This window comes from Microtus oregoni, unplaced genomic scaffold (assembly GCF_018167655.1).
Source record: "Microtus oregoni isolate MIOR12 unplaced genomic scaffold, Mior012 000061F_ref0000440, whole genome shotgun sequence".
NCBI classification, from domain to species: Eukaryota; Metazoa; Chordata; class Mammalia; order Rodentia; family Cricetidae; genus Microtus; species Microtus oregoni.
The window spans coordinates 9,540,354-9,566,709 of record NW_024543871.1 but is presented as its reverse complement, the minus strand read 5'-3'; the positions used below and the strand labels follow the sequence as shown (position 1 = coordinate 9,566,709).

Sequence of the window (26,356 nt, the reverse complement as noted above, 5' to 3'; positions counted from 1 at the left end):
CATCTCCACTCCCTACTTCCCTGAGTCCCTGGCATGCACTCTCTAAGGAGTTACCAGTTCTGGAAACTCAATACAAATGGAGTCTTACAGTGCTTGGCCTCCTGTGTCTGGTTTCTTTTACATGTGTGCTATGTCGCAGTGTGTAACGGTCCTTCATTCCTTTTCATTGCTGAACAAGAATCCATTGTATGGTAGTATTACAGAGAATAGCAACAGCAACTTCCAAACCAAGATCCCAGCCCTCACCACCACATTCTTTGAAGGAGTTGTGCCAAAGGATGCTTGATCCATTCTTCTTTACCTTATAGGCACACACAGAACAAACAAACACCTATGGGCTGGGACTATAGCTCTCTTGGTAGAAGGCTTGCCTAGCATGAATGAGTCCCCGGGTTTGATCCCCAACACCACGCAAATGGAGTGTGGTGGCATACACCTGTAATCCCAGCACAAGATCATCCTTCAGATGCTCAAGGACAACCTGGAATACAGGAGACTTTGTCTCAAAGAAGGGGAAGGAGGAAGAGAAGCAGCAGCAGCAACAGCTGCCACCCTAACAGCCCTATGTGGAATGATGGAGTGCATTACATAGAGCTAAATTTAAAATCAGATTTCATGATAATTAGCCGCATGGTTTCATTTTAGGTCTTAAAGGAAAGAGAACCATTCAACAGGATGTTTTATGTTATCCCTCAAGATGTTTCTTTCTAGAGTCATTGACCACACTACCATTTCTTTGTTGTCTTTTTAGGTGTGTGTGCATGCGTGTGTGTGTGTGTGCATGCATTGGTGCATGCGTGCAAATGGTGACTAAAGGTTGATGCTGGGAATCTTCCTCTTTCCCTTATTTTTTTTTTGCGACGGGGTCTTTAACCAAATCTAGAGCTCACCAACTGGCTTTGAGCTCCAATGATCCACCTGTCTCTACACCTCTCCCACTGGGATGACAGATGCATACTTCCATCTGCTTTTCCGTGGGTGCAGGGGATCTGAACTCTAGTCTTCATGATTGTTCAACCAGTGCTTTTGACACTGAGACACCACCCCAACCCCTACTACTGCCATTTCTGGTTGATCCCTGAAATAAGTACATGCCTCAGTTGGGAGAAATGACATCACACCTTGAGACAAAATGATAGCAATACTTTTTTTTTCTGAGATAAGGGTTTCTGTATGAAAGAGCCCTGGCTGTCCTGGAACCCACTCTGTAGACCAGGTTATCCTCAAACACAACAGAGATCAGCCTGCCTCTGCCTCCCAAGTGCTGGGATTAAAGGCGTGAGTCACCACTGCTCGGCTGATAGCACAATATTTAAGCTTACTCTTGAGTTTATCTGACCGGTCACTGGTCCTTTGTATCACATCTCACGTAGCTTAAGCTACCTTCCTACCTTGAGCTAATTGAGCTGAACATTAAGACACATTTGGGCTTTGGGAATAGGGAATGGAGAAGTTCCTACTACTCAGTAACCTCTCCATCTCAAATCTCCAAATTGACATCCCTGACATTTTTCTCAGACATAGCCCCCTAATGGCCACCGAGATTAGTGTCCTTCATGTGCAAGGAAAATGGAGACTGGACTCAAAGGATCTATCTGGTGGGGCCTCTAATACATAGCTGTCTGATCTTAATTTCACAGTCTTTGAGTTTTGTTTTCCCGAAAGTATGGATTGATGCTAATGGAGGGTGGTACAAAGCAGCATCACTGAAGAGTGTAGGCAGGAGTTCTCAAGACCTTCAGAGGCGAGGCTCCTTGAAATCCTGACCCAGCTCTGATCCCTGTGGTGGATACGTACCGACCTCCTCCCCCGTTACTGAGTCAGACATCTGGAAGTCTGTGGTTAGCCCAAGGGCATAGCTCACTGTACACTGTTTCCTTTGATACAAAGAAGTGGGTGGAGGAAAGAGAGGGAAGGTGGGAAGAAGGTGGAGAAAGATGGCTGGAATGGATAGGGGGAAAGAAAAAATGAAAATGATTCAAAAATTATTAAAGGGCCGTTTCCACCCACACCCATGTCAACAAATGAATGCACCAAGCAAAACATAAAATATCACCAAACTGAAAGAGCCATTATAAATCACAATCAAGATAACAGTCGAGTTGTTTTTGGAATTCACCCCAAGGCTGTATTTACCTGGACTGCTCAAGGGGCCAGCCCTGTCCCCCAGGGTTGGCACAGGACGGTACTGATGGTTCTTTGAGCCTGGGTACATCCAGTGGTACCTGCCAATTTCCATTTCAGCTCTGCTGTTCACTGCCAATTTCAGCGGCAAAGAGTCAGTGTCTATCTCCAGCAACGATTCTATTATCAGCATTTCTATGTATTGTCTTACCATGTAGTAAAGGAAAACGGGGAGTTAAAAATACACTATCAAAATGCAACCCTTCAGATTCAATTTATCAGTTCAACATAAGCTTCAGAATCGGTTGGACTCTTGTCCTCCAATTTTGAATTTAAGTTTACACAAATCACCAACATTTTCTTTATTTCGATTTTCTGTATTATCCCCTCCCCTAAAATCTTCATTTGGGGATGCTACAATTCACGGTAAAAATGTGGTTTCTCATAATGTGTTACTTTAAGTTTCTTTCCATTCAGACCAACAGAACACTGTAACTAAGACCAGCTGCACAAGCAAAAGTGAACAGTAGTTCACTCTCCATCATGGAACCCAGTTCCTAGTCTAGAACTTTGGCAAATGACTCTGGGGCCTGTTGAATTCATTTTCATTTCAAGATATCACAGAGTCTAGAATATTCTGAATTGGATTCTATTTCAATAATCTTTCAGTGTGCTCTAGGGAAGGAATTGCTTCTTCCTATGCTAACAAATGGTTTTCCAGGCCTCAGGTCTTCATCTGGTAATAGATTTCCTGCTTCTTAGGGAATTGGAGAAACAACAACAATATGTTTTAATTTGTCTGGCATGGAATATAGGCTTCCTGTCACAGTTACCTGAATTCTAATCCTGAAACTCTTAAGAAGCTAAAAATGTCACTGTGGGCCATCCATGCCTATAAATTCCATAAAATGTGTGAAGTGGTGATCCTCTGAGGTACTACAAAATCTTAAATATTAAAAAAAAAAAGTCTTTGGCATTGATGTGGGTAACGATTCCATGAGAAGATGAGGTTCTAATGTTCTGTGTGGCGCCTCAAATCATTGAAGACCAGATGATAACCACACTGCGAGGCTAGGAAATGCCCACCCTCACCAGAGACACCACAAAGCATACCAAGCCTTACAACTATCACAGTCCCACTCAGCAGTCTTGGAAAATTCCCAGCGTTACTTGAGATTGGGACACACTTTGGTCAGTGATGCTTTAGAGAAGGCCCTTTGGGATTGAAGATCAGATAAAAGTGTCCCATTTAAAAGGAATAAGAAGGTCTGGGAGAGCGTAGTACAGCGATAGAACACTTGCGTAGCATATGTAAGGCTCTGGGTTAAATTTCTAGCACCAAAAGCTATTAAGTAAATAAAGGTTCCCAAGTAAGAACAGAGTGTACAATGAAGCTATTTTTGCTGCTTCTGTTTAGGCTGTCAATAGCAATGATAGCTATAATTTATGGGATGCTTACGGTGTGCTAGTCCTAGTGTTACACACATAATGCCTGCTGTTGCACTAGGTATAGTCACCCTAGGAAATTATTATTCAGTCTTGACAAGGGAAAAATGGAATTCAAAAAGAGGCCCATCTCTTGCCCAGGGACACAACCTGGAGGTGGAGCTGGCTATGCAGTTGGAAAATCAGCCTCCAGAGGGCGCACTTTCAAAACCCTAGCATCAATTGCTCCCCACCCCATCCTTCTTGGGGCCTAGAGAAGTTCTATCTTTTCCTCCTTTCTCAAGTTAAGGCCAATGAGAGCTGTTCTAAGTTCCATGTGGGAGTGAGCAGTACTTCTGCGGTTCCTAAAGAAATAGTCCCGGTCCCCTGTTAACACTACTTTCCCTGGAATTTGCCCTCTGATTTTCACAACTGAGGGGATAGTTCAACACTAGAGCACTTGCCTAGCATGCTCAGGCAGTGCCCTGCATTTGGGCCTTGGTACAACCCAAACCCAAGCAAAACAAATAAAAACTTCATCTAATTTTTCAAAGCCATTCTCTTAGATAAAGGTTATGCTAAATTCTCAAGCTAGAAAGAAGCCTAACCAGGCTAGTGAAAAGGATCACAGGGTCCAGTCACCACCTAATATAAGCTGATTTCCTTTTGGGAAAGTTGACCGTGAGCCCTTCATATTGACCTCTCAAGAAAAAAAAGAGATTTTAAGCAGTTTAATCTCTTCTGATAGGAGTTCTTCTTTTCTTTCTGTGAGTGTGGGGGAGGGTGCTAGAGACCGAACCCCGAAGAACCTCGTGCATACGAGGCATGCATTATAGCATTGATCTACCCCCACAACCCTCATCTTGTTCTAAATTTTATCTCTATACGTGCAGCATACAATAGGTTCCCAATAAATGATTGCTGGATGCATATTTCATTGAAAGTGAAAGACACCCTAGGGCGCTACGGACCCACAACATGCTGATGGCTCTCTTAGTCACTAAAGTCTAACAAGAACACTGTCGCATAAATGTGTGTGTGTGATATCTGTGGCTGCAATTCCGAGGGCCTGTGTATGCCCTGTCCTCATATCCTCACAAAGATGGGAATGTCTGCAGCTCTCTGGGCACTCAGGCAGTGGCCACGGAGCAAAGATAATGGAAATACACGGATTATTCAACTGCAAGTTTTTTTAAAAATTGCTTCTGTAGCCGGGCGGTGGTGGCGCACGACTTTAATCCCAGCACTCAGGAGGCAGAGGCAGGTGGAACTCTGTGAGTTCGAGGCCAGCCTGGTCTAGAAGAGCCAGTTCCAGGACAGGAACCAAAAAGCTACGGAGAAACCCTGTCTCGAAAATAAAAAAAAAAAAACACACAAAAAAAACAAAAAACCTCTGTGTGTGTGTGTGTGCGCACACACACATGCGCATGCCTAAATGTATATTTGTGCACCACATGCAAATTGGAGCCCACAGAGGCCAGAAGGGGCCACCACCATATGGGTACTGAGAACCAAATCCTGATCTTCTGCAAGAGCAGCAAGTGCTCACATCCACTGTGCCTGCCATCTCTCTAGCCCCCAAACTGTGACAATTTCTCTGAGAAAAATATGGCAGCTATGCCTTCTGGAGATGCTCCATAGAGTGGGAAAATGCGATGACCACAGCAGATCTAGAGACGAGACAACTGCACAGCCGTTTCCCAATCCCTTGGACGAATACTCCGGGAGAGCCCTTTTACAAGAGCAAATCTTTAGATATGAGACAAAGGAAACTCACTTCTAGGCTGCGCTTTTGAGTCAAACTTAAGCAGAGACATTAAACACAGAGTTATCTGCAGTGTTCGTGACATCAGACTACACACTTTAATCCCAAGGACAGGATCCAGACACCTAGGAGTCAAACGCCTTGCTGAGTCTAGGCATGCGCAAGTATGAGGAAATGGCCTATTCCACATACAAGCAGAATACATGATGGTGGCTATGGTGGCTCATGGAGACACATATGATTGTAAGTGGTCATCACCAACGTGGGAGCATGACATCAATAATGGGAAACCGAGGAAAGCAAAGCAATGTCTTTACTCCCTTCCGTAGCCCCCATTAACTTTGACAATATGACATAGGGACAAGTGACTGCCAGGCTGGAATGCTTTTACAAATGATCACTGGAAACAACCAAGTGACAAATATGGCTGGCGAGGAAGGCCATATTCACTGAACGAGGTCTTTTCCAAAGCTGTGCTTGTCAGTGTCTGTTTTGTAGCCCTTAGCTAAAGTGTGAAGGGAAAGACAAGGTTCTGCCAGAATACCAGACAGGGCTGCAGACCATCTCATCTGGTAAAGAAATCTGACTGGGAGCTGGAGAGATGGCTCAGAGGTTAAGAGCACTGGCTGCTCTTCCAGAGATCCTGAGTTCAATTCCCAGCAACCATATGGTGGCTCACAACCATCTGTAATGAGATCTGGTGCCCTCTTCAGGCATGGAGGTGTACAGGCAGGAGAAACATTGTGTATATAATGAATAAATCTTTTTTTTTTTTTAAAAAAAAGAAAATCTGACTGGAACACTGTTACATGCCCTTGGGCACATACATCTGTGGCTGCTTCTTCATGCTAGGATGGCAGAAGTGAGCAGGCAAAGCAGAGATCTGTGGCGGGGAAGGGTAAAAAAATGTGCCACCTGGCCTTTTGTATGAAAGGTTCACTATGCCCTGGCATCAAACGGTAGGTAGGGCTTGGTATACACGTGGTTAATATAATTAATAAAATCAGCCTGTAAACAAGGCATTCTCTGATTGTCTCTTATTCACTCTCTTAGGAGAAGTACCATGGAGATGGCTGAGGATCACAAGTCTCCGTCATTGCCCTTGCTTATTTGTGACCAATAAAAGCCGTGTGATGCTACTTTTAATGATGCCTAAATGGGTGAGCAGCCTTTCACTCCTCGAGCGGGAGCCGAGGGCACAGGAGGAAGGATGCGATTTCAAAGGCACATATTATGAAATGAATAAATGACTGACAAATGGCGAGCAACAAAGAACACTTGTAAAGCTGGGAGTGGAGCCTCCCTGTCTCAAAAGCCAGTGTGTGTCCCATTCTTCCTCCCTCCCAGAGTCTCCCCTTCTCCTGACCAATTAGCTCATGTGGATGCGTATTTGGTCAAAAGGAAAAAGAAGAAAAAGGTGTCATTGGAATGCTCCAATTCATCCCCAGTCCTGGTGACGGGGAGTGGACATCGTGCAGGCACTGGTTGTTCTGCATGGCCTTGGATACAGCAAGACTAAGAAATGGTGACACTAAGAAATGGTGTCGCTAAGATCTCTTACCCTTACCTGATCTGTATTCCCAAGTAACAGAAAAATATGATCTTCCAACTTACTGGCACAATGGAGGTTTATGCTCAATTTCAAGGGAGAAATAACATGGCCAAGTTGTGAAAGTGTGTTCATGGAACTGATAACAGAAATGGGACAGCCAGACTAACTTGCTCAGATCCTTCTCCACATTTTAATTTTCTTAAAAAAAAAAAAACAACCCACAACCCTTCCCTTCCCCTAACCATCAAAGAATGCCATGTCATACCTACGACATATGTCGCCCACCATCTGGACAGCCTCTTTTTGCTACAGTCTGTTCCCCAGGCCCATCGCTTCAGATGCTCACCTTGGCAAACTCTTACTGAGAATAACAGCATCTAAAACTTTCCTGGTATCACATTCATATAAACAAGTTTGCAAATGTCAGGACGAATGTCATGGGTCCTTCAAAATAATGTTAACATGTTAAATGTTCCAGAGAATTGCTTTTTTCTTCTAAACAAAAAATGGAGAGCCAACATGCACATGTTTTGCTAAATTTAAAAAAAGCAGAAAGATTACAATGAATCTGTTAATACTGTAAACAAGTCACTGATTCGAATTCGTCTTGGATTCCGACTCTGTCCTTCAATTTGCTTTCAGTCAAACATTATTTCCAATTTACCACATTTCTCCCTTGCTACATGGCTAGAAACTGAATTTGATACTTGGATTCTGGGATTGATTTCAGCAATGGTTTACAGGAACTGACCTAGCCTGCTTATAATTATTCTGGGAGATTCCAATTTCCTACATGTAATAAAAATAATTTTCAGCACAGATACTGCTCCCCCATCATAGAGCTTCAGAGTTGTGAGGGATTCAATTGTTTTTCTCCCCCATAGTGACCTGCTTCCAGCAATTCCAGACACATCTGTTTTCGCAAATGAAGTGACGCTAAGTGATACTCCACAGAAACAAATGGAAACCTATCTTTCCATCTTTTTATTAGCAGAGCCATCATCCACTTCCTTTAATTGCCTTATTCATTTTCTCTGCTCGTTCCATCTTTGCTGAATCTGTTTACTCAATTCTGCCACTTTACTAAAACCTGTCACTTGCAATAATTTTGCATTTGCTATACTCATCCAAGAAAACCTGCTTTCTTTAAAAAAAAAAAAACAACAAAACAAAAAAAAAAAAAGCAAACTACTGTCTACCCCTGAAGATGTGTGAATTTTGGTTGCTCAGCAGCATTCTGGGATAACACTATGAGAGCACCGCAAAAACACAAACGCTTTCCTGTTTGTTAAGACTTGGATCATTTTTGTCTGAAATAAGAACAAAGCGGTTCTGATTGAGTTTCTAAAGAAACAGATCTCTTGGTGGCAGTTAGTGAGTTGCAATAGCTCGGATGTGTTCCCCTATGTAAACTCTCTCTGGGAACAGAGACCAACCAGCAAAAGCTGAGGTCAGTTTATAAGTCTTAGTTTAACTTCCATTCTTCATAGACACCGTAATAATTATCCAAAGCTATTCCTTCACAAGCTGTGGGGTGTTAGCCATTGGGCAACAACACCCCAAATTAACAGACAGGCAACGCCCCTGTCACCAACAACTGAAAACCAGTGGGAAAGAGGAACACTGGGAATCACAAATCACATATGCATACAAACCTGTGAGTAAGAAAAATGTAGAGGATAAATAACATTTAGGAACGAAGAAGTCTTGCAAGCAAGAAGAAGAAGAAGAAAAAGATTCTCCAAGCTCCAAAAATTACACAGTTCATTTTATAAGTAATATCGTTAAGTATGTAAATGTTAATGTCAATGAGCTAAGCATAGGTTTTAGACACCCAACATCACATCTGAAGGAATACAGAAGAGATAAGCACACAGGACCATTTGTGGCTACTGTTTTATAACAATGGGTCAGCAGACTAGGGGATGACACATGTACTTATGCGAGTTTGGACTTTGGGAAGCTAGCATATGAACTTGGGCATCCCACTCAAGATCAGTCATCTTCCAGAATGCTTCCAGCGGGGGTCCACACAGCCATCACAATCCTTGTTGCTGCAGATTAAGAATAAACTTCCTGGCCCAGATTCTTATCCAAACTTGCACCACACATGTGACCTTAGCTTAGTAGCTTGCCATTTTTGACTAATTTAACAACTGGTGTTTATGAATCCTGGTCACCTTTAAAGTTCCTCTGAAAATGGTATTTTGCTTCTAATTGTGCCGCTATAAGGATAGCTAGCCAGTTTTCAAATACTGGGGACACAGTGGAAACCTGTAGACCTGCCCTTAAATATGTAGATGATGCCATGTAATGACCATCCCTGAGACCAAAAGGGAACAGGTCACACAGTCGTGTACTAAAGATTGAATGCCTTCTGTTTTTGAGAGAGAAAAAAAAGATCCATTTCTGCGGACACAGACAGTCTCGTAGAGGTCACAGAGCTTTTATCTGCCACAGGCAAACATAGCATTAACAACAACAACAACAAAAACACGCATAAAGGAAAATCATCCACTTTAAAAGAAAAAGGCTCTGAACTGTGGTACATTTCCTCCGGGATACTACTACATTATCACATATGCAATCGACTTATTATCTAATTGTAGTGGAAATGAAACTTGATGAATATACCCGAGTTTCTCTTATTTGACCATTCACATAGATTAGAAAAAAATGAGAAAAAAAATCATACTCAAGAAAAGACAGTGCCTTTTGTTAGGGGAGGGGTAGGCCTGATATAAGAATTACACTAAAGTAGCAACTTGAAAATTAAATTGCTATGTACTTGTTGCCCCTGAATTGTAGGTTAAAGTGGTTAAATGATAAATTTGTGAATTGTATCAGGCTTCTAAAATTAGATTTTCAAAATGAAATTGGTCTGTTTAGGATGGATATAATATGGAATATTAAGATAGGCAGAAAAAAAATCTGTGTGAAAACAAGCAGCCCTTATCCCAATGTGCTGTGAACTTGACCTGCATATAGATGGGCTTTTCGTGTTTAAAATGGTCAACAGCAACAATTTCAGGTGGCTCAACCCATATATTCATAAAGAAAATGGGGCTGAAGAATTACTATTATTTAGGGACTGCAATTGAGTGTAAAAGCCGTGAGAAAGAACCTTAGCGTGATAGATTTTTTTTTTTTAATCCTGAGCCCGTGCAGTTATAAAACATGTTTTTGTACATTATATGACAGCTTTTATCTTGAAGTGAAGAGATCAATTACAGCGGAGCCAGACACCGTTAACCTAACAGTGGCTGAGCTGTTTCTACGGGGCATCAAACTTGACCTCAGGCATAGCGTCTCGTTTCTGCCATTTTCTTGGTGCAATAACGTCAATTTCTCCAAAGTCGGAATCTCAAAACTGTGACTTGGTCTGAGACTTCCTTAAAGGTTGGAACCCTTGGACAGTTTTCTTCCTCCAACTCTTTAAGTCACAATTAGCAAAAGACCTCTTCCCTCCTGTCAGTGCTAGCGGACAAAGCTGATGTCAAGCTCTGACTATAAATGATTATTACATGTCATAGTCTCATACATGGAAAGAACAATCATGTTAGAATAAGAAACTTACAGCATATTTAAATCACTCCGGCATTATTGGAATCAAAGTATATTTATCATGCATGTCTCTCCAGTTCCTCCTTAGCATCAGCACAGAACAACGCATCCCCTAATCCCTGAATGTAGCATGCAGAACACAGGACCTAAGTTGTGATTAATCGTTTTAGTAAAAACCAAAAAGAGAGAGACAATTTTCCTACTCCAGCAGCCCAAGGTGAAAAACTACAGACATTTTTCTATGAAATACCATGTTACATAGGAAAACTTGCAACAGAAATACAAGAGAAGCTACACTATTAATTTAACATTAGCCCCCAGGAGAAAGACAAAACCCACCCTTTACAAAACCACACCACCGGGTATTGTTTTAGAGCTGTTTTTACAAGAGATAAAACCTAGATAACCCCCTTTAAGCACCCTCAGTGAAAAGCTTTAAAACAGGCTATTGTCAGAGCGCTGGGTACCTTTTCTCTCTTGGCTTTGTTCAGTATTTTCCTTGGCTGCAGTTTCCATGGCTGGCTTCATACCATCCACCAAAAATGCTTTTCCCTGCTTCCCCCCAACACACACTTTTCCCCCTCCTCTTCCTTTTCTTTTGGACTCCCCTCCGTCTCTCTTCTTTACACCCGTCTGATTGAGAGGCTCTGTTCTTCACTACAGTAGATTACAGCGCCATCCAAGATGCAAAAGTCTTGTCAGCGTCAATTTCGCTCTGCCTACTGGTCCATAAAGACAGCTGCCAAGGAGCAGGCGACCATACGTCACCGAGGATCCCAGTTATAAAACAGCCACTCTGTGCCCCCACTCCCAGTGTACCCCGGGAAGGTCCTGCTCCCCCACCAAGCTCTTCCTCCTTGCTCTCTCCCTCTTAAGATCTCTCCCTCTCTTTCTCTCTCTCTCCTCCCTTCTTTCTTCTTGCCAACTGCAACCCAATGAATACTAATTAATTCTCCCAGGAAATAATAGACTTGTGACATCAGAGGAAAGGATGTGGAGGAGAAAGAAAAGAGCCCCCTCCCACCACGTGACTTGGTCAGGCCACACTATATGTTATCTCTCAGGAGAACGCCTGTTTTCCTATCCTATGCCTTCCTTTTCTGGGGCATCATTTTTTTTTATCCTATTTATCCGCAAGCCCTGGCAAAGAATCTTCAAAAGATGTGCCCTTAGTCTATTTTTTTTTAAAACAAAAAAACTTATGTTTCACAAATCACTAGATGGGCTGATTTAAAAAAAATACTAAAGACAAGAGAATAAAAGTCTGCAAGAGGGAAGAAATTCCAAACAGATTTAAAATGGCAACAGAGCAATTCAGTATTAAAACTGACTTCTTTATATTAATAGGTGAGAAATTTTAGCTTAAACCCAATTTCTAAAAAGGGACCCATGCTTATTCAACATTCAGTATATTGAAAGTGTGTCTAACTGATATTTTGGTGGTTTCTAAGATGAAATTCGAAAGTTTTTTTTTAAAAATACATCTGCATGGCATTTTATTCATTAGAACTCTTCAGTCAAAATCTTAAGAGGGTACTTAACTCACCATAAGAATTGAAATTTTTATTTTGATTACAAGTTTCCAAACATTACCAGTTTCAAAGACATTTTACAATTGCATTTAGTGCACTCACCTTCATTATCCCGACTAGAAAAATGCTCGAAACTAAAGTCACCTACAAAGATAACTGTTGATGACCACAGATTAAGGGAATCCTGGACCCACCACAGTCTGCTTGACACCACCTGCGAGTAAACATTAAAGGCTCAACAGGTAAAAGTGCCTGCTTCCAGCCTGACCATCACTTGGGCTCCCCATGGTAGAAGGAGAGAATTGATTAGTGCAAGTTGTCCTATAACCTCCAGATGCACGTGTTTGTGTGTGTGTGTGCACGCACACACGGATACATACGTGCACACATACACACACACAATTTTTTTAAAAAGAAAAATTGGAAACCACCTCTCCTAAAACCAGTCTGAGTTTTCTGGGGCTTTTTCACAGTACCTCAAAACAATGTGGGAAGATCCCAAATCAAAATCCTGTAGCAGCCGGATCCTTTAAAGCTTTGGTTTTAGATAATCTCTCACGCCCTTTTAGATTCAACATTTCTGCTGTGCTGAACAAGAAAAGACTTTGAAAACCAGTTTGGCCGGCTTCGACACTTTCTTTTAATTTTCCATCTCACTTTCCACTTTAGCCATTGTCCCTGAAGATCACGCCCACACGCAGCTACTCAGCTATTCCCCCGAAATATGGCTTCAGCCAATTATATTGTCTCCATGTGAAGGGATTGGAAATGTACCACACAAAACTTCAGCCTCTGGAAAGGGGAGGGGGTACCTCCATGGGAAAACTTACAGTGTGTACTAATGGGACAATTTAAGACATGTTGTGTAAGAACAACTTAGGTCTATTCAGACAGAAAGATACAGCATACAAAAGTTTTCCTTGTGGGTCCATAAGATTGCTCTTGTTACCAGGTATTACCTGAGCTTGGTCCCCAGGACACACATGATCGGAGAAGAGAACTGACTTCCACAGTTATCTTCCTACCTTTGCATACATATCATGACACATGTGTGTACATATAGTGAAATCAATGGATGTAATTGAAAATTAAAAGTATAATCGTGAGTAACAATTTGGTGGATCTTTTATAAAGTGCCTAACAAAGTCATTTAATTTTAGAACTATCAAAACTAATTGCTTTGGCTCTTCCTTCGGACTAATAGCTTTTTATGTAAGAGACAGGGTCTGGCTAAGGGGAGGCACCTACCACTGAACCTCCTTAGGAACATTATTTTAATATTAATACAAGTGAAAAGGAAAAATATGACAGGCATTTTAAATTTAAGGACAGCCGTTGTTCTACAATAACGTGACAAATCAAAACCATTGGGCAAAATGTCTATTTCTACAGGTAAATAAGCAATTCATGATTTTACCTTATTTACAATTTTACTTTTGTTAGGACCATGATTTATGACGGCGCTTCTGGAAATCCCCATTGCACCAGCTCACAAGCAGCTTCAAAAAACCTCGCAGATCTTTATGCTAAAACATATGATACAGAAAGAATAGAAAGAAGCAACAGAGATCCTGTCAAGAAGAAAAAAATAGAACTCATGTTTAAAATATCTTTTGAGGTTTGCATCCATATTTCTTTTGACAGAAAAGCTGAATATATAGAACGAACGGGATATGAAATGGCGGCTTGAGCTCAAAGATCTCTTTGAGCCCTGTGAACAACAGAGATGCTCCTAAAACTTGAGACCAGCCTGGGCTGCCAGTGCGGTGAACTCTGCCCTCTGCTCATGCTCACGCACACGTGCACACACACACACACACACACACACATGCACACATGCAAGCACACACACACGCACACACTCAAGTACACACAGACACGTCTGCACAACATGCACGCATGCAAGCATACACACACGTATACACACACACATGCATGCAAGCACACACACGCATGCATGCAAGCACACACACATGCACACACTCAAGTACACACAGACACGTCTGCACAACATGCACGCATGCAAGCATACACACACACGTATACACACACATGCATGCATGCAAGCACACACACGCATGCATGCAAGCACACACACATGCACACATACATGAAAGCACACACAGACACGCCTACACACACGCATGCACGCATGCAAGCATATTCACACACACATACACACACACACAAATCAAGAGGGCTGGTACATTAGTTCAGTGAGTAAGAGCACTCACTGCCAGCCCTGTCAACCTGAGTTGGATTCTTTGGACCCACGTGGTGAAAGGAGAGAAAGTTGTACTTTTACCTCTGACTTCTGTGTGTGCTTTGGCACATGTGACCTTTGGTTGTTAAAAAATCATTGAATTTCTTATTTTTCATGAAATGTGAGTTTTGGAAAATGCCTTTTGAGTTCATTACTTATTATTATTTCCCTATATCTATCTGCTGAACTTCACAGGAAAGCTGAAAGTACAGATCAGATAAGATGATGTTTCCGAACACTCGTGAGAAATTGTGAAGCTAGGGACTGGAGAGATGACTCAGTAGTTAAGAGCATTAGCTATTCTCCCAGAGGACCTGAGTTGAGCTGACATGGCAGCTCATGACCATCTGTAACTCCAGTTCCAGGGGATCTGGCCCCTTCTTCTGACCTCTGGGGGTACTAGGAATGCATGAGGCATGCAGGCAAGACATCCACATATATGACATGAAGTAAAATGACTTTAAAATTGTGAAGTCTGAGTTGAAGACATAACTCAGTGATAGAGTTCTTGCCTGGTATACGCGAGGCCCTGACTTCAATTTTCAATACCACAAAAAAAAAAAAAGATGAATCTTTGTAAGGGTGAGCCATCACCCATCGTAGTTCTCTTTAATGGCAGAGGTTGTTCCCAAGTAGACCCTTGGCTAATGTCCACAATGCTGAGAGTAAGAGTTTTCCCCTTCCTTTCCAGCCTCATCGGCTGTTCATTTAGTATCAGGCAGTAGCCTCCTTAGAAGATTCAGGAGCTGCCCAAACAGCAATTGTTGAGTTTGGCAACAGTCAGCTCATCTGTCCCAAAGACAACAACAGCGACAACGAAACTTCACAGAACCACATGTTCAAACAGAGGGTAAGAATAAGTTTGGGATGCACAGCCTAGGGCTCGACGTGGTGACACCAGGTGCAGCATGGGCAGTTACCACATTCCCAGTTGAGGAATGGGCTCCCCACAGGGGGCGCTGTGGCATTCCGAAGTAGGATGGGTGACCTCTATCTCAAAGTCGATTTCAGTGTTGTGGCTTCCTTCCTCTCTCTCAAATCAAGGCTGCTCGCTGTCAGCTAAGCCTCACTTAGCATGGGGTCATTCTCTCCTGGGGTGATGTCCTGGACATAAAGGATGGTCCCTGACCTCCACGCATTAGATGTGTGTTTCTGAGGGAGGAAAGTCACTCCCAGCCAGAAATCACTGCCTTCAATCTAGTTTTCTGTGGTTACTTTAACATTATTAGCCAATGGTTCTAAAGGCTGGCTGTACCCTGGAGTCACCTGGGAGGGTTTAACAATAGACCCCACCCCCAGATGCTGTGACTGGTTAGTCAGCTTGTGTGGTGGCATCAGATCTGGGGCTTCCCACAGGTCAGGGAACCCTGATTGCTCTTCGAGCAAATGAGGGGGGGGGACTTGATCGGGGGAGGGGGAGGGAAATGGGAAGCGGTTGTGGGGACAAGGCAGAAATCCTTAATAAATAAATAAATTAAAAAAAATAAAGTCCATTTTGGCATCTTGAAAAAAAAATAAATAAAAAAAAAATAAAATCTCACCCAGGGCATTCAAACGTGCAGCAGGCATATAGGGGTTGGGACACAGTAAACTACTTTTGAAAGAGTACAGAGAGGGGAATTTGAAGTACATATAGGAGACCAGAGTCAGGGCAACTATGACCAACAGGGAAACGATTAAGGTTCAGTCCCCAGCTAGGACAGAAAGGACCAACTGAGCATCAAGACAAGAGATGGGGGAAGTCAGTGTGGAGAGCACAGGGAACACAAGGAGATCAGGGGATATACTGATTTTCTAAGGCTGATATGACAACGGAGCATAAACTGGATAGCTCTAAACAATAGAAATTATTCTGTCACGGTTCTGGAAGGTAAAAGTGCAAAGCCAAGGTGAGGAAAGGGCTGTATTTGCTCTGAAGGGACCATGAGACAGATTCTTTTTCACCTCTGCCAGCTTCCAACAGGTGTCGGTCAGACCTTCCTTCTTTCCTGGGCTTCATACTACGCTCCAACCTCCACCATGTCACCACACGCTGCTCTCTCTGTGTGTCTTATAAGGATACCAATCACATTGGACTCGGGCCTACCCCAGTCAACTATGGCCACATCCCCTCTTCATTATATCTACAGAGACTATTTCCCAATAATGGTACCTTCACAGGTACTGGGCGCTTAAGCCTTTAGTATATTGGCACCTGGGAGATAATGTAAGACTCACCTCCCACCAGGTGAGAGAGACTGAGAAAGACAATCACGTTTGGAAGCCATGTGAGCGATGCCTGTAAAACTGCTCAGTCTAGGCAGGATTTGGAAATGAAGAATTGGGTGCTAGCAGCAGGGAAGAACAAATTATAGTGGGAGTGGGTGCGATGCCAAAGCAGAAGGCGCAGAGAAGAACACCATGCAAGTACCACCTAAATTCAGGGGGGCCTCGGGAGAAGTACTCTCAGAGGAGGCCAAGGGTATTGGAGAAGAGCCAGGACAGGGGCCTGTCGCAGGGGGAGAGAATTTTGAGAAGCGGGGGACGTAGCACAGTTAAAGCAGTCAGACAGGGAGGATGTAGCAAAGACCACTGAAACGGAAAATTCCAATTTCCTTGCCAGTGGCATCACAGAGACTAGAATGGAAACCAGTTTTTAGAAGGATCACGGGAGGACTGAGAAGTGAGGAAGAGAGGGAAAGTGTGGGCCATCTTACTAAAGACATGCACTCCGAGAAGGTAGGGGAGAGATGGAGCAGATAAAGGAAAAAAAAAAACGTGGCCAAGAGCAAGTCCACCAAATGCTGGATCTGCAAAAGCAGCTGGGATGGGAAAAGATTAAGATGTAAGTGGAGGTGGATAAGGGACAATGAATCAAGAGGACAAGAGAGTGGGCACCAGCTATAGGGGCAAGCTGGGACAGCTCTCCTTCTAAGATGGAAGCAAGGACAGAGGAAACAGGAAAACGGATGTCTATCCAATTCCAAGACTCAAAGCACTCAAAAAAGGTGGCCGTGACTGTCCTGTGGGGAGAAGGGTACATCCATTACCTGGTAGCATCCATGCCATAGTCTTAGGAGGGACAACCAGTCCCAATAGGTGACATAGTGGGAGGATGATGGTCTTGGCCTGAGTCTGGGTAACTTGTGGATATTAACAGACCTTAAATTTTCAGAATATCAGAGGCTCCTGGAGGGAGGGAGGGAGGGAGGAAGAGAGAAAGAGAGAGAGAGAGAGAGAGAGAGAGAGAGAGAGAGAGAATACCCTTATTATGTCAGTATACTGGGGAGTGGATCCTGGCAAGACAGTCACATCTAATTAAAAATGAAAAAAAAAATGAGAGCCAGATGATTGTTTTTTGTTAGGGTTGTTTTTTTTTTTTTGAGAAGGGGTTTCTTATATCCAAAGCTGCCCTTAAACTTGCTACACAGACAAAGACAACCTTGAACTCCTGATATTGCCTCCACCTCCTGAGTACTGGGATCGAGGTGTGTACTACCACACCAGGTTTCCATTGAGCACAGGGCTTTGCGTACGCTAGGCAAACACTCCAGCAACTGAGATACATTCATAGCCCCTGTTTTTATTTCTTGGAAAATGTTTTTTCATTTATTTTTAAAAAGGTATGCGTGCTTTGTCTATGTGTGCATGCACCACAGGCATGCCTCCAGAGGTCAGAGGAGGGCATCACATCCCCTGGAACTGGAACTACAAATGGTTGTGAGCTACAGTGTGAGTTCAGGGAACTGAACCCAGCTCTTCTACAAGAGCAGTGAAATGCTGGGAACTGCTGAGCCAGGTGTCCTCTGCGCCAGCATTGTGGAGGGAAGTTGACCCATGTTCATTCTTTCTTTCGTTTGTTTTGCCTGTAGGACAATATTGAAAGCAGGGCTTGCCATCTTCCTTGGACAGAGACACCAAGAGCAGAGGGAACCAAAGGAACTTGGGCTAAGGCCAGAGTTTGAGCAGAGCCTTGGCTCTCAGATGCTAATGCTGGGAATTCAGGAATCTGGCAGATAGAATTGAAAGACAAAAAACTAAACAAGGGCCCTTGCACAAAGGTGTTCAACATCATGAACTATTTAACTTCAAGAGTTCAGGTAATTTTCTTGAAACAGCTCTCTTGGATAGGAAATGTAGCACCGTTAATAGAGTACTTACTTAGCATAGATGAAGCCATGAAGCCCCAGCACCTCATAAAGTAGCCAGGGTAGCACACACCTATAGTCCTAGCACTTTGGAGGTAGAGGCAGAAAGATCACAAGTTCAATGTCATCCTTACCTACAGACTGGAGTACTTGAGATACTGTCTCAAACAAACAGAAAAACAAACGCAAAAGGAATACTGAAAAGAAAAAACAAGAAAGGCCTCTTATACTAGTTTCTCCCCCAAACGTTGTATTCCAGAGCACTCTACCTGCCTCTCTGCTTCTGTAGAACCCGGCCCTGGGTACCTCACTAACAGAATGATGATCTCACAGCCACATCCTTGCCCACCATCTGTTCTAGCCAGCTCTCCCATGCCCAGCCTGGTGATGTCACCTGACCTTGCCTGAGCCTTGACTTCCATCAGCTATGGGAAGAACTCATGCAGGAGCATCCTCCACCGGGCTATTGTTAACCTAGCACGATGCTGCAAAGCCTCACCATGCCTCCTACTTGGTACTGACAAAATGCTATTTCTATTTTGGAAGGTTTTCATGCTCCCACTACTGTCATACAGTCCCATGGCAGAGTGGTGCAGAGGAAGGACTAGTGGGTGATCGCATATCCTACTAGATCTTTCCTTGTCCTTGAGGGCCTCCCACATACTTTATAGTTTAGGGTTGTTTTCTGAGGCTTTCACTCTAGCCTGGGCTGACACGGAACTCCCGGCAATCCTTCTGCCTCTGTTTCTGGGTGCTGAGATTACAGGCTTGAGCCACTATGCCCGGCTTCACCTCTGGGCCCTTGTAGAAATCAGATTTCTACAGACACTTCCATCCTCAGTCCCTCCCAGCCCTCGACCACTCTTTGATCTTGTCCTAACCACCCCCATAACCATTCCCAGGGAGGCCTACCTGAAGAGGATGCCCAAGGATAGAATACCTCATACATAAGTGGGAATGATAGGAAAAAAGCCACGAGATTAAAAGAAAGCATGCCTCTAAGAGTATTTTTCTTCTTTAATAGATAGATGGAATTTGTTTCTGGAAGCTGGGGGTGGGGACACTTGTTAACACCTGCATATCTACAATAAAATTAGATGTGCCTCTAGTTCCAATTTTTTTTCAAACGCAATTGGATTTCTTCATGTCAGAAATCACAAAAACAGAGCTAGCTTTGTGGGTATGCATCATGTATCCTATCCCTATCTCAAAAAGAACCTTTGATATCAAGGACTTGAAATCCTTTCTTTAGAGACGGGGTCTTATGTATTCTACTCTGGTATGCTGGGATTGCAGGCATGCACAATCACACATAATTTATGCAATGTTGGGGATCAAACCTATGTCCTTGTACATGCCACGCAGTCTACCAATTAAGCTACAATTTCCAGATGCTTCCTCTGTACTTTGAACAAACAGACCACATTTTCAGTTTGCACTGAGCTCTGAAAATTCTGTAGCTAGCCCTACCTGTGGAGGCCTAACCTAGTAAGCTGTCAACATGCAGATTTATAACAATAGAATCAGGCAGATGGCTGACGTCTGTGTTGACTTCAAAGCATTTGGCGAAATCCCGGCAAATGTTTGGGGGAGGGTAGCTTGCTGTTGGCAGCATCACTAAGTTATAAACTCCAGTGAAAAAAGAATAGGCGACGGTGCATTCAAAGTGGCTACGAGACGGTAGCTGTCAATTCAGAGTAAGGTGTTAAGCTCTCCATCACTCATCTCTGTATTTGGTTTATGCCATGGATGTGGAAAAATCACCTCCAGCCTCGAGAGGGCAGGGTAGAAACCTTCATTTTACCACCTGTTCATGTGAAATAAAGACACGGGAATCAATTTAGAATTTCTTCACAGAAAACTGTGAGAACTTTGCATGATTCTTCTGATCTCATTTTAAACACACGTGATGTACAAAGAATCCTCACACAATTGGGCGGTGGTGGAGCACACCTTTAATCCTGGCACTCGGAAGGCAGGGGCAGGCAAATCTTGGTGAGTTCGAGACCAGCCTGGTCTACAGAACTAGTTCCAAAACGGCCAGGGCTGTTACACCAGAGAAACCCTGTCTCAAAACAAAACAAAACAAAACAAAACCCAATCAAACCAAACCAAACACAACAAAACAACAACAAAAATCCAAAACAGGAACAAAAAATTAAGAGCAGGTAAGCTTCTTCTCTCCTTCCCCAGCCTGCAGTCAGGACAAGGCAAAACTAGAGAGTTCAGTTCTCTTGACTACAGTCCAATGCTCTTGTTTTTATCTGATACATAGTTACCAAGCATTCTCTTGGAGTCAGGCACAAGTACCAAATCTACGACGTCTATGCTTGGTAAAGAGAATTCCTCCCCAAATATACATTCTTTGCAAAACCCAGGTTTAATACATTTCTACAAAATACTTTTCAAAAATCAAACCCTGTTGGGCCAAAGCAGAGCACTGTGAAAAAGACAGCATAAATCTTTGGAAATCAATACTCCATGATCTTTGTTTGTTTTGTCATTTTCAAGACAGTGTCTCACTGGATAGTCCTGGCTGTCCTGGAACTCACTATGTAGACCAGGCTGGCTTCAAACTCACAGAGATCTGACTTCCTTTGCCTACTGAATACTGGGATTGAGGGCGTGCACCACTACAGCTGGCCAATTTATTTTTAAAATAAAACTCTGGTAAACCACGTCGTAGGATTAAGTGAATGAATGCAAGCTACAGGCTTTCCAGGAGACCCAGGAACCCTCCACGAGAGGTAGTTGTTGTGGTGCATAGGTGACTAGAACTGGGTGTGAAATGCTTTTTCACAAAGGCAGTGAGCTGTAGGACCGAGCTTGTCAACCCGCCTCCGCCAGAACATAATGGATGGATAATGGTCACCTGGTCCACCTACTCTCAGGGTACAAACTTGGATTATGGACAAATCTCAGCTCCCAGCTGAGAGCCCACTTATTTCCGCCCACTCAGGGAAACCAAAGCCAAGTACAAGGCAGAGGCAGTGGGATATGAACAGAAAGAATGTACACAGTTAAGAAAAGGTCGCTAGGCACATTTGTGTGCCTTTCTGTAGAGCAAATGGTTAGAAAGGCTAATAGCTTTACTGAAGCACACAGGGCTAGCCTGCTTCTAGCTGGGAATGGCTGCTTTAGGAGAATATGAAGTATGTCTAAGCATTTAAGATGATAAGGTGCTCAAAGAATCTAAGCTGCTATAAGAATACAGCCCAAGAAGAAACACTCATTGATATTTGGGCTAATAGAACAAAAAAGCAAGTTCTTGTTTTGGGTAATTCTTCAAATCCCGGACCCAAATATGAGTTTGAAGCCATTTTTTTTTCTTTTTAAGCACTTGATGCCAAGGATTGACAGAGAAACATGACACTGAGCTAGAAAATGAAGTACTAATATATTTAGAGAATTTAAGATGTTTACTTCCTTCCCTGTTTCGTTTTGGTTTTGTGAGGCATAGTTTCACTATATAGCATAGCTGGTCTTCAATTTTGTGACACTCCCCCTGCCTCTCAGCATCTTAAGGCCTGGGATGACAGGACTCCATTGTGATGATTTAAACCTCTTTAACCAGTTTTATCTCTAAGCAGGTGTTCAGCAGCTGGTCTGTGTTAATCTGGAGTGTTAGTTAGAGGACCTGATGTGTACCGTCTCTGCCAGGTTTACAGATGGAAGCTCTGGGTAACTCATGTTCACACCCAAGGACAGATCAGTCAACACATGAATTATGTAAAATAGTTAATATTAGTTGCGAAAATGTAACTTATTTTTCCCCACTAGTTCTGCTAGCACTAGTGAAAATATTAAAAAGAAATTAGATGACTGTCAAGCCTGTTACCTTCATGCTTAATACGTTTCATAGGGGGAAATCCAGAAATTAGTCTATAGAAATACGTGCTCATGATTTCATTGCATTCAATTTGTTTTTGAGACAGGTCTGTCTCCTTGCATAGCCCTGGCTGTTGGAATATGTTATATAGACCAGGATGACCTTGAGTTTGAAAGAATTCCTCTTCCCTCTGCCTTCTGAGCACTGGGATTACACTCCTGCACCACCACGCCTGGCTGCTACCCCCAAGCTCCTGTGATTTGAATTAGAGCAGTAGGGCCATGCCAAAGCTGACTCAGAACCAAATGCAAGATGCTACTTAGATTAATATGGCTCTCAAACTTGCCCCTTATAGCACCCATAGATACCCCCCCCACACACACACAATGTTGTGATCTGTGTGAGCTAAAGCTTGGGCATGCACCCACTGGCCGGTGGTACTTTGAATCACTAACAGGTGGCTGACTTGCCTTTTTCACTTTGATTTCCTTGACCCCACTACAATTTCAACCATTTGAAATATGACTGCTGTTCTCAGGCTGTGACTTGAAGTGTTAAAGTATGCTCACCATGCAAGTAAACAGATCACCAAACAGAAGAAACGCCAGCCTTAATTTAAGTAAAACACGAAATCTATAGTTTCAACCAAGTAACGCCCGCGTGCAGAAGTGAGTGCCTTCTTTGTAGAGTGAAGGGGTTGAAGCGAACAGGCTCTGGTCCTTATTGCTACCTATGCAAGGATGGGGCCAAAGCTGCAGTCGCGTGTTGTGCAAAGAAGGTCTATGTTCCACGAAATGAATGGCTAAGCAAGTCCTTTGTCGTGAGATCAAGTGTACTTCTAAAGAGTAGGACAACTGGACTGCCTTATGGACTGCAATCTCTCTCACTCATGTGGCCCGTTAACCCAAACAGTATGTGTGAGTGCAGCTCCCCAATTCCATAGTGCAGAGTTATCATGCTTTTAACTTCTTCAGAACATAAAACCCTTGGACTTCCCACAGGTCAGGGAACCCTGATTGCTCTTCGAGCTGATGAGGGAGGGGGACTTGATGGGGGAGGGGGAGGGAAATGGGAGGCGGTGGCAGGGAGGAGGCAGAAATCCTTAATAAATAAATAAATTAAAAAAAAAACCCAAGGAACCAAAAGATGCAGTCAAGTGCTTTACTTTAAAATTATTATTTTTAATTATGTGTATATGTATGTGTGTTTGTGAGCATGTGACTGTAAGGACCCATGTAGCTCAGAAAAGGACATCAAATTACCTGGAGCTGGAGTTTTAGGTGGTTATGGCCCCCCCAACATGGGTACTGGGAACCAAAACTTAGATCCTCTGGAAGAACAAGAGTGCATGCTCTTAATAGTTGAGTCAGCTCTCCAGCCCTCATTAAAAAAAATAACACTAGCAACTACTGCAATTAAGACAATAAACCTATATTTTTGTTTCACGCATAAAGCATACTGCCATCAATATTTACCAAAACAAACCGAGAATTCAGCTAACATTTGTGACCTACATAGAATATGCCACAAGTACGCATGACAAATGCAAAGACAGCCTCCAATGAGTCCTGTGAAATTTCAGTTGAGAAGCACTTTTGCCTGTCTTAATGGCTGCTTGCTCATGAATGCATTATTCTTCAGTTACTAAAATTCCACATGTGAGCATATACCCGCCCCCACGAGCTCACACACACAAGCAAGCCAATCAAATAAACTTCTAGGACTAGCAAAAGAAATGATTCATGGCCCATGCCACGAAATATTAATTCTCTCAAGGACTGATTCTCAGTTTGAAAAGAGAAAAATGGAGATTTATCTGACTCAGAATGAATTCTTTAAAGACCTCTTAGCTTTTAATGGCAGCTCAAAACCACGAGGGAGTCCTTAAAAGGGTGGCCGCCTTTACAGAGGGTCCAGGCCCTCAGCTACCCAAAGTACAATTGCACCCCAATCCAACTTGGGAATCCAGTGAGTTCACTGAGCATTCTTTACAAAGCCTGGGCGGGGGGGGGGGGGGGGTGCACTCACAGCAGCTGCTTCATGAAGCTGGAGACTTCCCCATAGCTGCAAAGCTGGGGTACATTTCTATACTCTAGCATGTCCAGAGACCATGACAACACATATATTTAGTGCAGAATCACACACTAATGGCTGGGAAGTGCAGGAAGGATCGACTGGAGTGTCTAATGACCTTCCCTAGCCTCTTCTATGAGAGAATGTCAGTGGTCTTCATGTGTTGCTCGGTGCAGAGTAGAGCCAATCAGATATTGAAAAAACCTCGCCAAACACTGATGGCTCTTAGGCTCCCACTTTCAGCTGAGTTATGCCTGGAGTAGCTAGCTACCCATGGAGAGGCAATTCTGCTCCCCCTCCCCGTGGCTACCTTCTCTGGTTGGACTGCCCCCTTTATTTTCCCTAGCGTCCATCTCTGCATGTGTAAGACACGCAAAATCACCTTTTCTTATGGAGTCAAATGATTCTTCCTGGCCCCAGCGCCTCCACTCCAGATTTGAGGACAAGATTTCTCTTCTAAATTCCATTCTTTTATTTACCGAACAGCCACATAGATGTTTGTATATGTATGCACCCACATCCACGTGCACAACATATCAGCTGACATGGGAATGAAAAGATAAAGAGTCTAATTAGGACAGGAAAGATAAATTTAACTTAGAATATGTTGAATTTAAAAGGATTTAAAATATTTTGCTTCGTTGCTGTCTCTTGGAGGCCTGCTTTTTTTCTGAAGGGACTCAAAGGGGACAGATCTGGGGGAGAAGGGAGGTGGGGAGGTCTGGGAGGAGTGAAGGGAAGGGAAGATAAGGTCAGGATATATTATATGAGAAAAGAATCTATTTTCAATAAAATAAATAAATCTTTAAATGAAAGTGTCTGCGTATATATATGTTGGCACTTACATTACATATGCATGCATAGATACATAAATAGGCAAAATATATGCATTGATATGTAATAAACATATTTGTGAATGCGCATGTGCTCCCATGTACATAAAATCGTGGGAACACGCTGTACACACATGCGTATACTTATTCCATTTAAATATATTATAGCCTTCTAAACTCAAACTATGTAAGGTTGAATTCCTTTAAACATTTTTTGAAGATTTATTGTGTGTGTACAAGTGTTTTGCCTGCATGTATATATGTGCACCACATACATGCCCGGTGATCAGAAGAGGACACTGGATGCCCTAGAACTGGAGTTATAGACAGTTGTGAGCTGCTATGTGGGTGCTGGGAACGGAATCTGGGTCCTCCACAAAGAGCAACACGTAACCATTCCTCTTTTTTTTTGTGATTTGTTCACTTTTAATTCCTTAAAAAAAAATTTAAGGCTATTTTATTTTATGTGTATGGGTGTTTTGCCAGCATGCATACATGCACACGACATGTGTGCCTGGTACCAACAGAGGTCAGAAGAGGGCATTACATCTCCTGGAACTGGAGTTACAGACAACTGTAAGCTGCCATGGGGGTCTTCTGCAAGAGCAACAAGTGCTCTTAACTGCTAAGCTGTCTCTCCAGCTCCACATTTCTCTTTTTGTTATTTGTACATTTTGGTGAAAAACAAATTTCTAAAACTTCTATTTATTTGGGTACGTGTGTGTATGCATACCGCAGTGCATGGAGGCAGACACCTTGTGGGAATTGCTATTCTCTCTCTATCATGTAGGTCCTTGGGATTGAATTCAGCTCAGTAGGCTTGGCAGCAAGTACCTTCACCCGCTGAGCCATCTTGTTGGTTTCCATTTGGGGATTTTGAGACATAGTCTTGCTATGTAGTCCTGGCTGGCCTGTAACTAGTTATGTAGATTAGGCTGGCCCTACATTTATAAAGTTATTCCTTGCCTCTACCTCTCTTTAGTGCTGGGATTACATTGCTCTTCTTGATCCCTAACCCCATCAGATGCCTCCCATATACCCCAACCCCAATGCTTTCCTTCTCATCAAAGGCATCTTTACTCCCAACACTTTATTTTTATTTATTTATTTATTTATTTTGGTTTTTCGAGACAGGGTTTCTCTGTGGTTTTGGAGCCTGTCCTGGAACTAGCTCTTGTAGACCAGGCTGGTCTCGAACTCACAAAGATCCGCCTGCCTCTGCCTCCCAAGTGCTGGGATTAAAGGCATGTGCCACCACCGCCCGGCTTC

At 43.0% G+C, this 26,356-nt stretch overlaps 1 protein-coding gene across 6 annotated transcripts in view; it reads right to left on the bottom strand.

Annotated features, from left to right (window-relative positions):
* Gpm6b (glycoprotein M6B) overlaps nucleotides 1–26,356 on the bottom strand; it is a 156,765-nt gene that overhangs the window by 32,379 nt on the left and 98,030 nt on the right. For 2 of the 6 annotated variants that reach the window (XM_041640015.1, XM_041640016.1), the window contains exons 1-2: nucleotides 10,898–11,346; nucleotides 2,137–2,256 (exon numbers count right to left, since the gene is read on the bottom strand). The exons of 1 other annotated variant lie outside the window; for it this stretch is intronic. In XM_041640015.1, the coding sequence (XP_041495949.1) occupies nucleotides 2,137–2,256; nucleotides 10,898–10,958 (181 nt within the window). In that variant the 5' untranslated portion in view covers nucleotides 10,959–11,346. Of the gene's footprint in view, nucleotides 1–2,136; nucleotides 2,257–10,897; nucleotides 11,348–26,356 lie in introns of those variants that run through there. 3 more of the 6 variants (XR_005973258.1, XM_041640018.1, XM_041640019.1) reach the window with 3 other exon arrangements.